Source organism: Pelmatolapia mariae, linkage group LG14, assembly GCF_036321145.2.
Source record: "Pelmatolapia mariae isolate MD_Pm_ZW linkage group LG14, Pm_UMD_F_2, whole genome shotgun sequence".
Lineage (NCBI taxonomy): Eukaryota > Metazoa > Chordata > Actinopteri > Cichliformes > Cichlidae > Pelmatolapia > Pelmatolapia mariae.
This window is the reverse complement of record NC_086239.1, coordinates 11345194-11360635: the sequence shown is the minus strand read 5'-3', so window position 1 is coordinate 11360635 and position 15442 is coordinate 11345194. Positions and strand designations below refer to the sequence as shown.

Genomic DNA, 15442 nt, shown 5'->3' with positions numbered 1-15442 from the left:
GGGAAGGAAAAAAACCATCTGTGTCTCCGTATGCAAGAGACAGCAACAGGATCACTGCCCTCGCTGGGGGCCGCTATACAGTTTGTTGCATGACAGCCTTACATAACATGGACCCAATAAAACCTGCCCTGGAGACGTGTTATAGAGGAGGAAAACACTTCTTTTTTTAAAAGTGTACAGCTTATAATCATAGGAAGAAAGTACGACTTTTCCTCTATTTTGTTTACGTACAGGGATCCCAGTTAATAGTGGCTTACGATGAACATGAGGTGAACAACACGTTCAAATTCGGAGTCATCTACCAGAAGTTTGGACAGGTGAGCTATTTTAATTATCTTCCGCTCACTTTACATGTACCCTTTTATCTCATCTATCTTTCTCTTCTCTGTCCTTCACTTTATGTGCATGTGTGTGTTTTCCTCCTCAGACATCAGAAGAGGAGCTATTTGGAAACAATGAGGAGACGCCAGCTTTCAAGGAGTTTCTCAGTATCCTAGGAGACACCGTTGAACTTCAAGATTTTAAAGGGTGAGGGTAAAATGCAGTTCGTTGGCATAAAACAACTAGAGTAATGTGAGAGAAAGTGGCAGGAAGAAAGGATTCAGTCAAATTTAAATCCAAAGGAACGAGTGAGTCTAAAAAGAAGGAACCATGGGCTTATTACAGTGAAGAACATAGCGAGCTTTAATTACTGTAACCTTGGAGCAATTTGTCCTGCTGTTTCGGACTCAGCATGCAACGTGGGTAAACTGCTTAGTGCAACAGATTTGTGCAAAGAAAGTGCCACATGGACAGGTAATCAGAGCTTTGTTTATTGTAAGGTGGGGGGTGGGGGGGGTGCCGCAAGCTTTCTCCTATAGGGTTACACTTGTTGCTTTTACATAAGGAGACTATAAATTGTAGCTGACACATCACATTTGAATGACACTGGAGCCAGTTAGGCTTAAAATGTGATGACAGGATTTTTAAAATGCATGAAACAGAACCTTGTAAGTGAAGGCTGGAGGCTGCACAGAGAACATGAGAGCTCTGATCCTGTGACAGGTTCCGTGGTGGGCTGGACGTGTCCCATGGACAGACGGGGTCTGAATCTGTCTACACCGTCTTCAGACAGAGGGAGATTATGTTCCACGTGTCAACTAAGCTTCCCTTCACCGAGGGTGATGTTCAGCAGGTATCACAGCTTAATTCTGCCTTTATTATTGTTACACTGAATGCATGTATGGATTTAGCTGCCAAATGGGGCACTTGAACCCAGAAATATCAATATCAAATTGCTTTGATTCAAAGGCACTGAATTCAGATTTGATCCCCTGTTGGAAGAATGGTTGAGTTAAATGCACTAGATCATCTCACAGCTATAAAAGAGGACTTTAAAAGGAGCACATTCTTGCTTTTATGCCTGTGGTGCTGATGGTGTATCTGATATTCACGTGTTGGTGTTGTTCCTGGATCATCATATGATTAATATTGATCCAGGTTTACTATTGCAAGTGACCAATCACATAGTTATTATGTCCTGCGACACAGAAAAGAACCTGCGGATGTCCACTCAGGAAAAAAATCCAACAAAGGGAGCGTTTCGAGCCATCGTTGGGTTGGGGGTTAGGATTCAATCGTGGTTAGGGTTAAAGGATCATCTGGTGCTGATCTGAAGTTAATATTTGAACAAAGCTGACCTTTCTTGTGTCATCTATATCTTTCAGCTGGTTTCAGAAACTAAATAAATTGTTCTTTGGCTTCTTATGAAAAAACTAAGAAAAACATAAAGGAGGATCAGTTACAAAACTTTTAAAATCCATTCATAAAAGGAGTAAAAGAGCGACTAGATGGCCTAAAATGCTGTAGCAGTGTATTAAATCACTTATTAGCAAATTGTCACCCCAGTATATTATATACCATATAAAACAATAGCTTAAATGCTACAGAGACTTTTGCTTTTAGTGTCTGCAGTGAGCTCTCAGTTTTGTGCTGAATCTCATTTTTCTGCAAACATGTTCTATTCTAAAGTTTTCAGTGTACAGGAAGTAGAAGGGAAAAAAATATGAGTAGCCAAAGATGAACAGTCTCATCAACGAGTGACCTTCAGTGTTCTTCAGACTCTGACAGCAGCATCCGCACTAAATTACAGTGGGGGCATGACTTGGATACACACATAACTGCATGTATTCTAAGACACATGTCAAGTCTTGTCTGGCACTTGTGGACGACGTGTGAAAATAGCAGATGCACAACCAAAATCTGCACACAGTGTTAAACCACTGACCTTTCTGGCCTTTCTATCATACAAATGTATTATTTTAATGAACTCTAAACAATAAAATCTCCCCTCTGTTTCAGAGGAGAATTATCATGAAGACTTTATGGACTTGCTATCAATGTAGCACGCTCCTCTTATTCTAATCCAGCACTGAGATAAGCCTGATGGGCCCTGCACTGGCAGTTATTAAATCTTGTGTTAAGATCTTTTCTTTTTGAACCTTCATTGTAGTCTTAAAGTGCTCGGTGACAATGAGCTTTGCCATCCTAATAAAAAACTAAATTGCTCTTATATAAGCTATCGCTGAGGGTTTGATGTGAAGTCTCTAAAATCCTCCCGAGAACCATATGACCCCTTCTTGAATTCAGGGGCTCATGTAGTGTAGAAGCCATATCCCGAGCTCTTATTTTGAAAGCGTTCAAAAACAAACACATAGCAAAAACCGGTGACCCGAGGTAATTATTTCCTCCTCAGCTCCAAAGAAAAAGGCACATAGGAAACGACATTGTGGCCGCAGTCTTCCAAGAAGAGCCCACACCGTTTGTTCCGGACATGATCGCCTCCAACTTCCTGCACGCCTACGTCCTGGTGCAGGCAGAGAACCCCTGCACAGAGCACACGACATACAAGGTACAAACCGGAAAATACTTCCTCTCCTTCCGTGTGTGCTGTAGTGAGCCGGTGGCCACAGTAACATGTGGCTGTTACTTGTTTTATGCTGACAGGTGTCTGTTACGGCGAGGGAAGATGTACCTTCATTTGGACCTCCCCTCCCAAACCCAGCCATCTTCAAGAAGGTGAGCGGCAGATGTGATCTCAGTATGAAAAGAAGCACCACCAAGGCAGCTCGCTGTCTGGGCAGTATTTACTTTTAAGGGAATAATATTATATTTTCTATATATTGACTTTATTTTCTTTGTTTTTTTAAGAGGTTTGAGTGCAGTAAAAATCAGATAAGGGTCGCAAGGGAGTAGATAATGGATAATAGGTACGATTTGTAAATAACTTGACATAATGAATTATTATATTATATTATATATAATATTATACTACAGTATATTTCTAACTAAGCATATCATTTGTTTTCACTTGAGAGAAAGGGAAATGTGAGGTCAGAGGTCAAATGTGGCATGATATTTGGCCACGTTTTCCCCATACACTAGAATCATTTACCAAATGTTGCTAATACAAACAAAGGATGTATTTTCCGAATGTAAGCACAGTTTTAAAGATAAAAGTCATTTTATGAAAGTTTGACCTTATTTGACCATAAAGAAGAGGTCAAACGGTACTGTCTATATCGTTGCAGGACACACCACACTTTTAAAAAATAGTTTTAAGGCTTTTTGTCAATTTTTGATCAATAAATCATTGAGTTGACCTTGTAGACCTTGGTGGACTTCAAGGTCTCTACATCCCCCAGTTTTTATCCGAGTTCCTTGAAAACCTTTTGAGCTGTTTACAGACAGAACAACATACACACACGCAAACACTACCAAAAACACACCAGGCAGAGTCAACTTTTTGACCTTGACTTCAATGGCTTGTGCTGACGAAAAGCTAAAGTTCACTGAAATGAACTGATATCCTCCGCTGGCAGCCAGTCATTCAATATGAAGAAGAAGAGTAGTGCTTTTGGCAGGAAATGACACGCTGACCTGCAGCACGGATTGCCTTTCAGTAAAAGGTGTCTGCAAGCATGTGAAAATACCCTTTTTAGATTTCCAGCAGAGAGTTGGTTAGGAGATTGATGCCAATCTTAAAGTAGATAAGAAGCTGTAGGTAGCTTAGTGCAAAAGACTTCCTGTTCGTGGAGAAAATATCCAAAGGTAATATAATAAGAAAATACAGTCACAGGTATTTAGTATCTCTATAAAGTTATTGCTTAGTGAAGGATGAAAGATTTATTTCAGGATTCTGTCACAAAAGCAAAACTCCAATGCAGAAAAAAATTAGAGACACTGGTTTCAGCATTCAGTCGATAATAAAGCTGCTCAATGCAGAATAAGAGGATGAAAAGGGGGAATTTGAGGCAGATGGGATTTTAAAATCATTTACGCTCATGATCACCACAGCACAATGAGCTGAGGCACTGTTGTCTGTATATCGTTAAGGTCACCTTTTCCTTTCGTCATTGTCACCCTCCCCATTCCTTGTTGCTCATCAACTTCCCTCCTCGCCTCTGTCGCTCTCTAGGGCCCAGAGTTTCGAGACTTCCTGCTGACAAAGCTGATCAATGCTGAAAACGCCTGCTACAAATCTGACAAATTCGCCAAACTGGAGGTGACACACGCGCGCACAGCTACACCAAAACACCGCAGCATGCCTTCGGTCCGCTCTGCCGATTCATCCCTAATCGTTTTCCTGATGCGTTCCTGCTTGTGTGCGTGTGTGTGAACCAATTTCAGGGGCGAACACGAGCCGCGCTGCTGGACAATCTCCACGACGAGCTGCACAGACAGAGTCAAAGCGCGCTTGGTCTGGGACAGGTCGGAGAGGAGGACAAGCTTGAGAACGGGGGACACGGAGGCCTGCTGGAGTCCTTCAAGGTGAACATGAGCCTAGACAAAAAGTACATCGTTCAATCTTTTCTCAGCTCTGTGACATTTATTTAATCACCGTCATTACAGCACAAGAGTGCCAGGTTTGCTCGCTGTAGGTCAGCGAAATGTCACAGGTCTGCAAGATGACTTGAGGCGCTAAACCATTGTTATCACAGACGCTCCTGGATTTCTCTGTGCTTGAGAATTTTGACCTTATACTCACAGTGTGTGTGCGTGTCTGTGTGTGTGTGTGTGTATTCAGTGTGAACATGTGAACATGCAAAACGCTGCGGCGCTAAATCTGTATGAAACTGTGACGTTCTCTTTATGAATTTCTCCTCTGCTTCCTCTCACCAGCCACCTAAATCTCTCTAACCCATCACACCGCCATTGCACGTGCTCACTGAAGGCTGGAGTGTCTTTAAAAGGACCGCCTTGAATGTGTGTCTCTGTTTGTCGCCACGAAAATGTGTAACTAATGTAATCATTTGATTCTATCGCTCTTCGCAGGTGTTGTGGACGGCGGCTTTGCAGTTTCTGCAGTCGGTCCCAGGGGGCGCTCTTATTGTTGCTGTCGTGGCAGTTGCTGTGTATTACCTTTCTGTGTCACTGTAAATGCACGTGGGGGAATTATATGATGATAAATAAAGACGATCTCATATGATGTTGTTTGTGTGTGTGTGAATTTGAGCTGGTCATAGCTGAGGCAGATAGCAAAGGTGGGAAAAGTATCGACATTTGATTTGAATGTTACCAACCGGAAGTTATCATAAACTCCTTTTATATCAATGAACCAATGATATGAATAATGAGTGTAACACAGTTACAATACTCTTTCTTCTCTAACTCGCTTTTTCTTCTCCTTGGACAACTGCGCCCTCTTGTGGTCACCTTCTTGACACTGCCTCCCCCCAACTTCATTATTTCACACCGTTTCCATGTGTCTTTACTTGCTTCTACTCCTTAACCTCCTCCTCTCCCTCATCATGAGCTCATTCTCTCTTTTCTCCTGTTTCTCCAGAGAGCCATGCGGGTCAGGAGCCACTCCATGGAGACTATGGTAGGGTCTCACCGTCACAGGAGCCCCGGTGTAGGAGGTGGTGTTCCAGCCAGCCTCAGTGGTGGAGGTCTGCCGCAGAGCACCAGCGAATGCACAAAGAGCACCTTCACTGTGAGTTCACTTCAGCAAGATGTGACTTGAGCAAAAAGCTTTGGTTCTTGTTCATTTACTCATCCATATTTAATGTTGGATGATTTTTGGGGAACATTTTTAAAGTGCTGCAATACTAAGAGAAGCCAAATTCTTTATTCTGTTATACGCAGCCTCCTGTACTGTCAGCCAAGTCTCCCCTGAAGAGCCCTGTAAAACGGCGCTCGGGTCTCTTCCCCCGTCTCCACTCCAGCACAGAAACCTCTTCAGACAAACACACGCGTAGGTAGGTTAAAGGTCCCTGCATTCAGAAGTTATTACTGTTACAGTCTTTTTAAACAGCTACCTTTTGACTTACGGATTTGCTTTTTGTATGCAGCGACCAAAAGTTTGCAGAGAGCTGCCCGCTGTCCCAGGACATGAAATCAGAGACGTCATCCAATCCGAGCTCACCTGAGATCTGTCCCAACAAAGAAAGGTGAGACCCAAGCTGATCTTATCTAAAGAATACTTTAACAATACTGCTTAATGTTTGCTTTTTCACGTCAGTACAAATTTTACTCACGGTTGCTCCTCTGTGTTCTCCTCAACAGGCCGTTTGTCAAGCTGAAGGAGTGCGGCGGCGGCAGGCAGAACATTTCTCGTTCTTCTTCCAGCACCAGCAGCTTCAGCAGCACCACGGGAGAAACAGAAGCTCTGGAAGAATTGGAGACGGTGAGCCCAAACTTTTATTCATTTCATTTGAAAAGAAGGAAAGAAAGAAAGAAAATGTGTTGTGCTGTTGAGAGTTACATCTTTACAAAGAAGTATTAGGGCCACATAAATAAACAAAATATACTGATGTTCATTTTGAGAATAAAGTCAAAATAATATTTTGAGAATAAAGTATAAGAACATTGAAGAGATGGTGCAAAAAGCTGCATCTGGTCTGAAGGAAAAATCACACAAACTTGGAAGAGTTGGTCGGATTTGTGCAAGATGCATTAGGTGGCAATGGACAAATACAAACATACAGATAGTTACACCCTCGTGCAGCAAAGAGGATGTATGTTGAAGCACAAGACACAATAAGACAGCTGATCAACTTGTTTCTCTAAGTCATCTACACAAGGTAGATGGAGAATAGCAGCCTACAACATCATCTCAAAATAGTATTTCGAGTTTAATCTCGAAATTTTGACTTTTTTTTTTTTTCTTAATGTGGCCCTAATACTCTGTCGTATCTGTATGGAGTCAGAACCAAAGGTTTGAAGTAGTTGGTGGTGTCAGTGTCGTGGATGAAATAGTCTATAATTACTAAGAACTGCTTCATAGTAAGCGCATCTCAATTATGAGGATTGCAGCTCTACTTGATCGCCTTGTATCAGATAAAACCGCTTCAAGGTGTTATTTTATCTTACCTGAGAAACGCTATGAAATTGTTCCTCCTCTCAGTGTTTGGCAGGAGATCAGCTTGCACAGATGATCCCTACGCAGTAGAAACTCTGAGAGAGATAGAGACACGGCTTAAATGCCAGAGAAAACTGTTAAAGCAATTGTTAAATGCCTGATGCAGCAGTAAAGTACACCAGTGGGGATCACAAGGGAGAATCTGATAGGCTGGATGGGAAGAAAAACGCAGTCTTTATTAGCGCAATAGAGAGACTTGAAGCAGCAGATTAAAACTATTTGTAAAGTTTGTAGGGGTCAGTTTTTGTTTTTTTATTTTACTTTTTTTAGTTCATTAGTTTTTACAACCTTTGGAACCAGGCGAATTAGCATTTGTATAGTCTTTATGCTACAGTTAGCTCGTTAGCTAGCATACTAGCCGACTGTACACACACACACACACACATATATACATATACATATATATATGTATACATATTTCAAAACCTTTACCCCTAAAAATCTTCTAGGAGAGCTATTATACTAATCCGCTTTGAAAGCGCTTTGAGTGCTCAGATAGAGTAGAAAAGCGCTATATAAGAACCAGTCCATTTACCATGTTGTTTACCTATGCACTGTCTCTCTAAAGCATATTTTTCTGCTTTGTTGTGTTGATGATATCAGCGAGAGTCGTGCTCACCTCAGTTTGTGTTTTTCTTGTGCCTGTGTGGGTTCTCTCCAACTACTCCACCCAAAAGCGTGCAGTTACTGGGGTTAGGTTGATGATTCTAAACTGACTGTAGGTGTGAATTGTTGTCTGTGTTAGCTAGCAAAAGACTGGCGCTGCCTCCAGAGTGTACCCTGCCTCTCACCTCACAGCAGCTGTGATAAGCTGCACAAAGGACTTGTGTGAGATAAATAAGCATTATTTTTAACTATGAATAATGCAAATTGACTCTAGTAGAATGCAGGAATCAAAATATTGAGTTAGAAATAAACTTAAGACACCACATCACCTATTTTAATCTAACCCATTTTATGATAATTTTTCCCTCCAAGCCAGCTCTACCCAACTCCTTGCAATGTTTCCCACTTTGCTGAGGGGCAAGTTAAATTCAACTTCAGCAAAATTCTGCTCCCTCGTTTCAGAGAACCTCTTTTAGCCCCCCACCCCCATACGTCTGTGTCCATATTTAACTTTTGTCCTCCCGCTTTCTCTCCTTCCCTCAGGCCAGCCATCCACCCATAGCTTCTTCCTCTGCCTTCAGCCCCGCACTCAACATAGAAAGCCAAGGGTCCTGCACCCCTGTCATCATGTGCCGCAGTCCAACAGGCAAGCCTAAATTCATAAAGCATTCGTGGACTAGCTTTTAGTCCAGTTTGAACAGAATGATACGCCAGAGGTGGATGAGTTCATTTTCTAATGAGCATTTCCTTTGTTTCCTTTCCGTCTCCTCCCTTTTTTTTCTTCCACAGATGGAAAAACTAAGACTTCACCGAGGTCAAACTTGAAGTTCCGCTTTGACAAAATGAGCCACTCATCCACGACTGTAAGTCTGATACTTGAACACTGCCTTGTTAAGATTTTTCAGTAGGATATTTCCAACTTTTCGAGACAGAAGCTCCATAAAACTTTTAAAGAGAGAAAGTTCGACACTGAAATTAAGATAATTATGGCAGAATGCTGGCAGCAATGACAAAAAGTCCCCTGGTGTGTGTGTGTCTGTCTGTTTTTTTAACACTTTGTCTATCTTATAGACATCTCATTATCTCTGGAACTCTGTAATGTGACTGAAACACTCAAGCTGATGTTGGGTAATAAGCCCGGACTGAAAGACGTGTGCTGAACGCTCTCCCTCTTCTCTCTTTCAGTCTGAGTAGCTTTGGGTGGAACGGAAAAAACCCCAACCTTGCACAATGAAGGGACAGCGCCTGCTGACAGAGCTGCAAAAAAATAAAACAACGACAACAAAATAAAAAAGTCACAACAACAACCACAAAATCACTGTAGAACTACTTCCCAATGCCAAGGATAACCTGAGAAGGTTACCGAGTCCCCCGCACACTAGAATCTAACTGAAACTACTGTGAGTATATAGGGAGGAGAAGCAGCTGACATTTTGGCTTTTGTTTCTAACCAACCTTTAGCTACAGATTAGTCGATACTCGCTGCACCGTTGCTCATCCACCTTACGTGAGGGTCTTTGGCGTGGCTGTGATACTGTGAGTTCAAGCCGAGCTCGGCTTTTTTTCCTCAAGCGTCTTGTTTGATAGAGAGAAACATGATGACCACCTAGAAGAATTGTGACACGAGTTTATGGCCGAACTGTTAACCTTTATCTCACTGACTGTTGAGTGCCCAGTGAAGGAAGAAAAAAAGAAATCATCAGCCATCAGGATGTATTTGCCTTCGCCCTTGAACAGACGAAAACTGCGCACAGAAGACTCGCAGTAGGAAGACCTCGGAGGCACCGCGGCTGGGAGTCTTCTCCACTGTGCTTTCTGAGCTTGTTCTTTGCATAATGTAAATGCTTTTTCCAGAGAACAAGTTTTGATTTCGACGAGGCTTTTTGTAATCCCGCTAGCTGCTGCATTGTGTCTACTGCACTATAAACGTGACGTGTCTCCTCCTAGGACAGCATTTCTGTATCCGTAGGGGCAACTTCATAGACTTGAACTCAAGAGCAGGGGTGGGGGGCGGGGTGGGGAGGGGCACTGCCAACACATTTTGCCACAAGCTTCTTTTAGCCAAAGCTGCGCCTTACAATCTATCACATCACACACATAAAAAAAGCCCTTTTCGCCGCTGACACGTTCTTTCTCAGCCTCCGTCTCGTCTCTGTGCGTCTCACTATGTGAGAGGACGGGGATCTGGTTACAGCACAGTTGTGGGTTGCCGATCTACACCCACATTTGCTCAAAATAGATGTTGCACTCAGTGAAAACATTTCACCTTCTGATACCTCCCATTGAAACTCGCTAGCTCGGTGTATCGGCGTGTACGTACGGCGGCTCTTTAGGACATCTCCAGGGTTTTTCCCAGGATGTGAGCTGATGAGGATGACTTGAAAAATATGAAGTTCAGGTTATAACGAACCACCTTTGAAGTTACAAAAAACACTTTGAATGTAAACTATGAGCCTTTAAAAAAAGGACTTAGCTGTTGCAAAAATACAAGTAAAAACTGCAAAGTCGGGTGCTCGCAGGCACAGAAGGACCACGGGTCTAATCTTCAACTGACATTAGCCTGGAAAAGAAGCATAAAGACACACACATTCGCTTCCAGTGTGACCAAAAACAATCAAGCTGGTGTGTGTTAATGTCGGTGTAATCTTACTGTGTAGGGAACAGTTCCTGTAGTTTAGGCTGGCCTAAGAGTGTAAAAGGTTTAATAGCTAGGTTCACCCAAATTACAAACGCCCTCTGTGATTTACATGTAGGTCACCTTTTAACTTGCCAGGAAGCTGTTCTAACTTGAGTAGTACCTTTCTAATTTATCAGGACTAGAGGCAGGCGTGTTGCCAAACACGCTGCCCTCGGTCGGTGATTACCTCGAGTAAGGGAAGCAGGGATAGAAATCCTCTGGGGAAGTTCAGATGTCATATAGTTTGTAGCAGGTGTCGCCTAAAAAAAAAAAAGCCCTGCAGCCTTTCCTTTGTTAATACGCTTAAGTTATTAAACTTTTTTTGCATCGATGTCATGTAAAAATTGTTACTGCAGAGTACGCTAATTAACGGTGAAATGATTAAAGGAAATATATTAAGTTAAAAGATGTCTAAACATGTATATGTATATTTGGTTATGTAATGTGCCATTGAGAATTTATTCTAAAATAAAATGTTGTATTTTGTGTCATATTTGTCTTGTTTCAGGTTTTCTGTTGTTTTGTTTTTTTAATGCAATCTCTCCACACGGGTGCTTTTCTTGTCTATACTTTAATGTGTAATATATTTGAACATGTGAGTGAAGTTCGTTTCACATTTTGTTGAAACTGCAGCACCATCACATTATTCTGACAGCAGTTAATGTGGTCACATTTTAGAACGATACAAACCAGAAGATCTGTGAAATCGTCTCACAAAGCAGAGTCTGCTCACTGTAGCGCCTCAGGGTGGTACAGCTGGGCGATGCAATATCTCCTTATTATATGTAACATTACATGAAAGTGATCCTTTTTTAAAGTGGCTCTTTTTCTGGTTCCTACCTAAAGTAGTCCCATACTTTATAGTCCTGTGGAAAGGTAAGTCCACACTGTTATTAAATAGCTTCCAAAATCAACTTTAGCTGCTGTAGTTTGAACATTTGAAATTTTTTAGTCTCTTACATCCTTGTGGATGAATTGTGTCCGCTCTTCTTTACAATGTTGCTTCAGTTCATTGAGGTTTGTTTATGCACAGCTCTCTTAAGATCCCGTCGCAGCATATCGGTCGGGTTGAGGTCTGGACTTTGACCAGGTCGTTGCAACACATCAATTTTTCTCTTTCTCAGCTGTTCTGTTGTAGATTTGCTGCTTTGCTTGGAATTATTGTCTTGCTGCATGACCCAGGTGCAGCGCAACTTTAGCTGTCACATAGATGTCCTCAAATTTGACTCTACAATATCTTGGTATTCAGGGGAGTTAATGATTGACTCAATGACTCCAAGGTTCCCAGGTCCTGTATCTGCAAAACAAGCCAAAAACATCACCCCTCCACCACTGTGCTTGACAGCTAGTATGAGGTGTTTGTGCTGATATGCTGTGTTTGGTCTTTCCCATTTTAGAGAGAATACATTTTCTTGTCTTAAAACATCCAAAAAAGCCATGCTCATCTGTTTTGTTAGTTTTTATCCACATCTAACCCAGCCCGCTGATTCTGTTATGTAGTTCTTACCAGCAGCAGCAATTGCTTCTTTAAGAACATTGCTGATGTCTTCCCTCATTGTGTTCACACACACCTGAATGCTCCAGACCTCCAAACTGCCCAAACCTCGGCTCTCATAGAGGCGTTCACACCTGGTGATCAGTTTATCAGATGCATTTGATTGATTGATTGATTGATTGATTATACTTTATTCATCCCGAGGGAAATTGGGTTAAGGCTGCCAGCCGTGCCAGCGCCGTTTTTTTTTTTTTGTTTGTTTTGTTTTGTTTTATTTTTTTTTTATTGATCAACTGCACCTGGCTGCTACTTACCCCTTTAATTCCTATGGAAGCAGCAAAGGTCTTAGTTTTTCGTAGGACTGCACAGAGTCCCGAGAAAACCTTCTTACAGGACTATACATGTGTTTTGGTTTTTTAGAAGGAAGCTGCATCTGTGGTGAGAGGCTCCTGCTCAGTATGACAGTATGGTAGGAGATAATAAGCACAGGCATTTCCCTCTCTCTTCCTGTCCTGTGTTACTAGGAAGCTGCTGGCTTGTTTCGGTCAGGTGATGTGGCTGGCGGTTGTAATTTGACAGGAAGAGTAGTTCCTACATGAAACTGCTCAATGCAGGGAGATTCATCTGTAACTAGCACCTCACACCCTCCCCCCAAAAAAATCTAGATGGAAAAATAGCAAATATGGGCCAGAGGGAAAAACCTGTGTTTGATTCTGTGGTAAACTGTCACTTTAAAGACTTTTCACAAAATGCAGAGTATCAAGCTTGTATCAAAGATGCAGTTTGCAAAAAACAAAAACAAAACACAAGAAGTGGCAGCTACCACGTTCAGTGTTTCGTAAAGACATATATATAAAATTATATAACTTTATGATTTAATTCATAAAAATAATGCATAACTCCATTAGTGGTTGTCAAATCTGAGGGATGAGTAGACAGTTGCAGATTGGGCAGGCTGTCTCGTGGCTCCCTGCTGCTTCAGTGCACCTTGTGAAATCACTGCATACATCACCTGTAACATTGTGAAAAGTAAGGGGGGCGGCACAGTTTAGGAGATGCAAGCCTGTCAGCGAGTTCACAATGTTCAAGGACTGTTTCAAAACAGTATGTTCACTTACTTCTGGCTTCCTCTTGACTTTAGGTGGAACTGCAAAAAACAAAAAAAAGAAGAAAAGACAGCATGGTAAAAATTCCCGTTCTGAGTATTGCCTCATAAGGTTAACAAAAGGAAACACAGGATATACCTTTGGGAGGGGATGTTTTGCATTTCTGTGGTACCGGGCATCGAGGTGGAGGTCGTGGAGCCAAGATGGTTGGTTGGGTTGCGTATGGAACTTCATATATGACCTGTGCCCTAGGAAGTGGCTGTGGTTTGACCTCTGAGCTCAGACAGCGAGCCAATTCCAGGATGATGGGAAGGCAGAGTAATGCACAAGCACAGATCAAAACCCTGTGCAGGAGTTTCCTTGGAGAGGGACCTGTGATGAGAGCTATATGATGAGGAGGATACATGACAAGCAGTAAGACCTGCTGGCAAAAATGCAGATGCACTGTGATGCACTTCATTATATGTCATTCTCTGTACCTGCGGTAATGTTCACGTGTGTGCGATGTCCATTTTCACTTACACCTGTATCCCAAACAACCATGCATCCATAGGAACCTTCATCCGACTGGTTGACACTCTGGATGTTTAAGAATAGCTTTGTCTGACTGGCTGAAATTGTCTTGTTGGTCAAATGGTGTCTCTCGCTTTCCTTCACAGGCTTCCTAAAATCATATGTTGAATTTTCCCACATCCAGGCAGCGGTCCAGTTGTTTCCACAGTGCTGAACTACACAGGACAATAACAAGATGCCCCCTTCTGGCACATAATCCATCTCGCGTTTTGCCAAAATACTAAGTTGGCATTCTTCAGCACAGAGACCTAAAAGAAGGAATTTAGATTTAAGCCACTGTAGCGGAACGTGAATGTGTAGCCAAGGAAACTCGTGCAGTTTGGTGCTCCTTTGTCCCAATCTGGTTAGATTATAACCACTAAAACGCATTAATAATCAGGGAACATAAACACACACACGCACAAACTCACATGTTTTTGTTTAACTTGGTACATCTGCTAATTTCCATATGCAGTGAAACACACGTCATTCAGAATAAAACACGCATATGGCGGCCACATTTAAAAGGCACGGAGCTTAACAAACATTTCAAAGAACTAGACGCACGCAGTGCGCTTTGCCATGACCACAGCTTTTAAGGCAAACACATGGCAAATGGCATCTTATTATAGAATACTGAAGATGGAGAGTTCACACGAGTGCTTTAACAAAAAAAAAAAAACCCAAAAAACTTAAGGCAAGAAGAGAGACTTTCCTTTATGTAATGAGAACTTTGGTCAGAGTTTCAAAAAGAGATCACTTACCAGCATGGAAGACATAAACGAAGCTGATGACACCGAGGAGATAGGTATACATGTCTGACTGTAAGGATGTGTTTAACGGTGTTTCTGTCACTTCCCCTAAGAGAGTTTGTGCTTACATTTTACGGCTGATTCTTAAATGCTGCCACACTTTCTGGAAATCTTAGGGAGCGAGTGAGTGGGCTCACGGTATTTCACTTTCTTTTACTCGGTAATTATGTTGTATTTCCTTTCTCCTGCTGTTGTTCCTATCCGGTCAGAGATGAAGGAAGTGAACACTTACCCACACATGCAGGCACAAGCACGCACGCAAAACTGAAATACGGGAAGCAGTGATCTCATGAACAGGAATATAAAATTTCCTGCAGGAAAGGGGCCGGCTTCAAAGAACTATAACATGAAGAGACAAAAGAGAACAGAAACCAGCAAATCCTTCTCCTTCTCATTTCTGTGCAGGTCTTGATTAACATTTTAGTCCAGAGACCTTGATTAAGGCATACATGGCTGATTATGTGGTTATTTGGAGTTTACAGATCTCTGACAGCTGAAGCTGAATAGCTCACTAGCTCGGTGGTTTTCAAACTTTGGCATCTCCCACTTCAGAAGCCAAACAAGCACTACTCCTACTAAAAATAAATTATTAAAAAAGAAAACATTGAATATTTCACAGAAATTAACGATTTTGGTAGCGTATAATTGCTGTATATGATAGAAGGAGGTTAATAGTGTAAGACAAGCTTGCAGAAATTTTCCACAAATACTTTTCCACAAATACACTATATTCTGTCACGGGGACTCAGATGGCACCAAATATTAGGAACGACCCACTTGCATTGGCTGCAT

The 15442-nt window shown here is 42.0% G+C and overlaps 2 protein-coding genes across 9 annotated transcripts in view; one reads left to right on the top strand and one right to left on the bottom strand.

The window, feature by feature from the left end:
* rap1gap2a (RAP1 GTPase activating protein 2a) overlaps positions 1–11156 on the top strand; it is a 94492-nt gene extending 83336 nt beyond the window's left edge. For 3 of the 6 annotated variants that reach the window (XM_063492788.1, XM_063492787.1, XM_063492786.1), the window contains 14 exons: positions 234–317; positions 428–528; positions 1045–1174; positions 2735–2890; positions 2986–3057; positions 4457–4543; positions 4669–4809; positions 5825–5974; positions 6127–6239; positions 6333–6431; positions 6547–6667; positions 8552–8654; positions 8798–8871; positions 9194–11155. In XM_063492788.1, the coding sequence (XP_063348858.1) occupies positions 234–317; positions 428–528; positions 1045–1174; positions 2735–2890; positions 2986–3057; positions 4457–4543; positions 4669–4809; positions 5825–5974; positions 6127–6239; positions 6333–6431; positions 6547–6667; positions 8552–8654; positions 8798–8871; positions 9194–9202 (1440 nt within the window). In that variant the 3' untranslated portion in view covers positions 9203–11155. Of the gene's footprint in view, positions 1–233; positions 318–427; positions 529–1044; positions 1175–2734; positions 2891–2985; positions 3058–4456; positions 4544–4668; positions 4810–5824; positions 5975–6126; positions 6240–6332; positions 6432–6546; positions 6668–8551; positions 8655–8797; positions 8872–9193 lie in introns of all 6 variants that reach the window. The other 3 variants (XM_063492784.1, XM_063492782.1, XM_063492785.1) reach the window with 2 other exon arrangements.
* A 94-nt stretch (positions 11157–11250) lies between these two features.
* si:dkey-52l18.4 (uncharacterized protein LOC560708 homolog) lies at positions 11251–14861 on the bottom strand. 3 transcript variants are annotated; one of them, XR_010095513.1, is made up of 6 exons: positions 14603–14861; positions 13766–14107; positions 13425–13670; positions 13299–13327; positions 11646–13192; positions 11251–11551 (listed from the first exon to the last, which is right to left on the bottom strand). XR_010095513.1 is itself a non-coding variant. In XM_063493524.1 (5 exons), the coding sequence occupies exons 1-5, from the start codon at positions 14652–14654 to the stop codon at positions 13085–13087; spliced, it is 777 nt and encodes a 258-aa protein (XP_063349594.1). In that variant the 5' UTR covers positions 14655–14861; the 3' UTR covers positions 11251–13084. The 3 variants fall into 3 exon arrangements, 2 of the variants coding, with proteins under 2 accessions (XP_063349594.1, XP_063349596.1); XM_063493524.1 differs by having other exon boundaries at positions 11251–13192; XM_063493526.1 differs by having other exon boundaries at positions 11251–13192; positions 13425–13658.
* Positions 14862–15442: the final 581 nt, after the last annotated feature.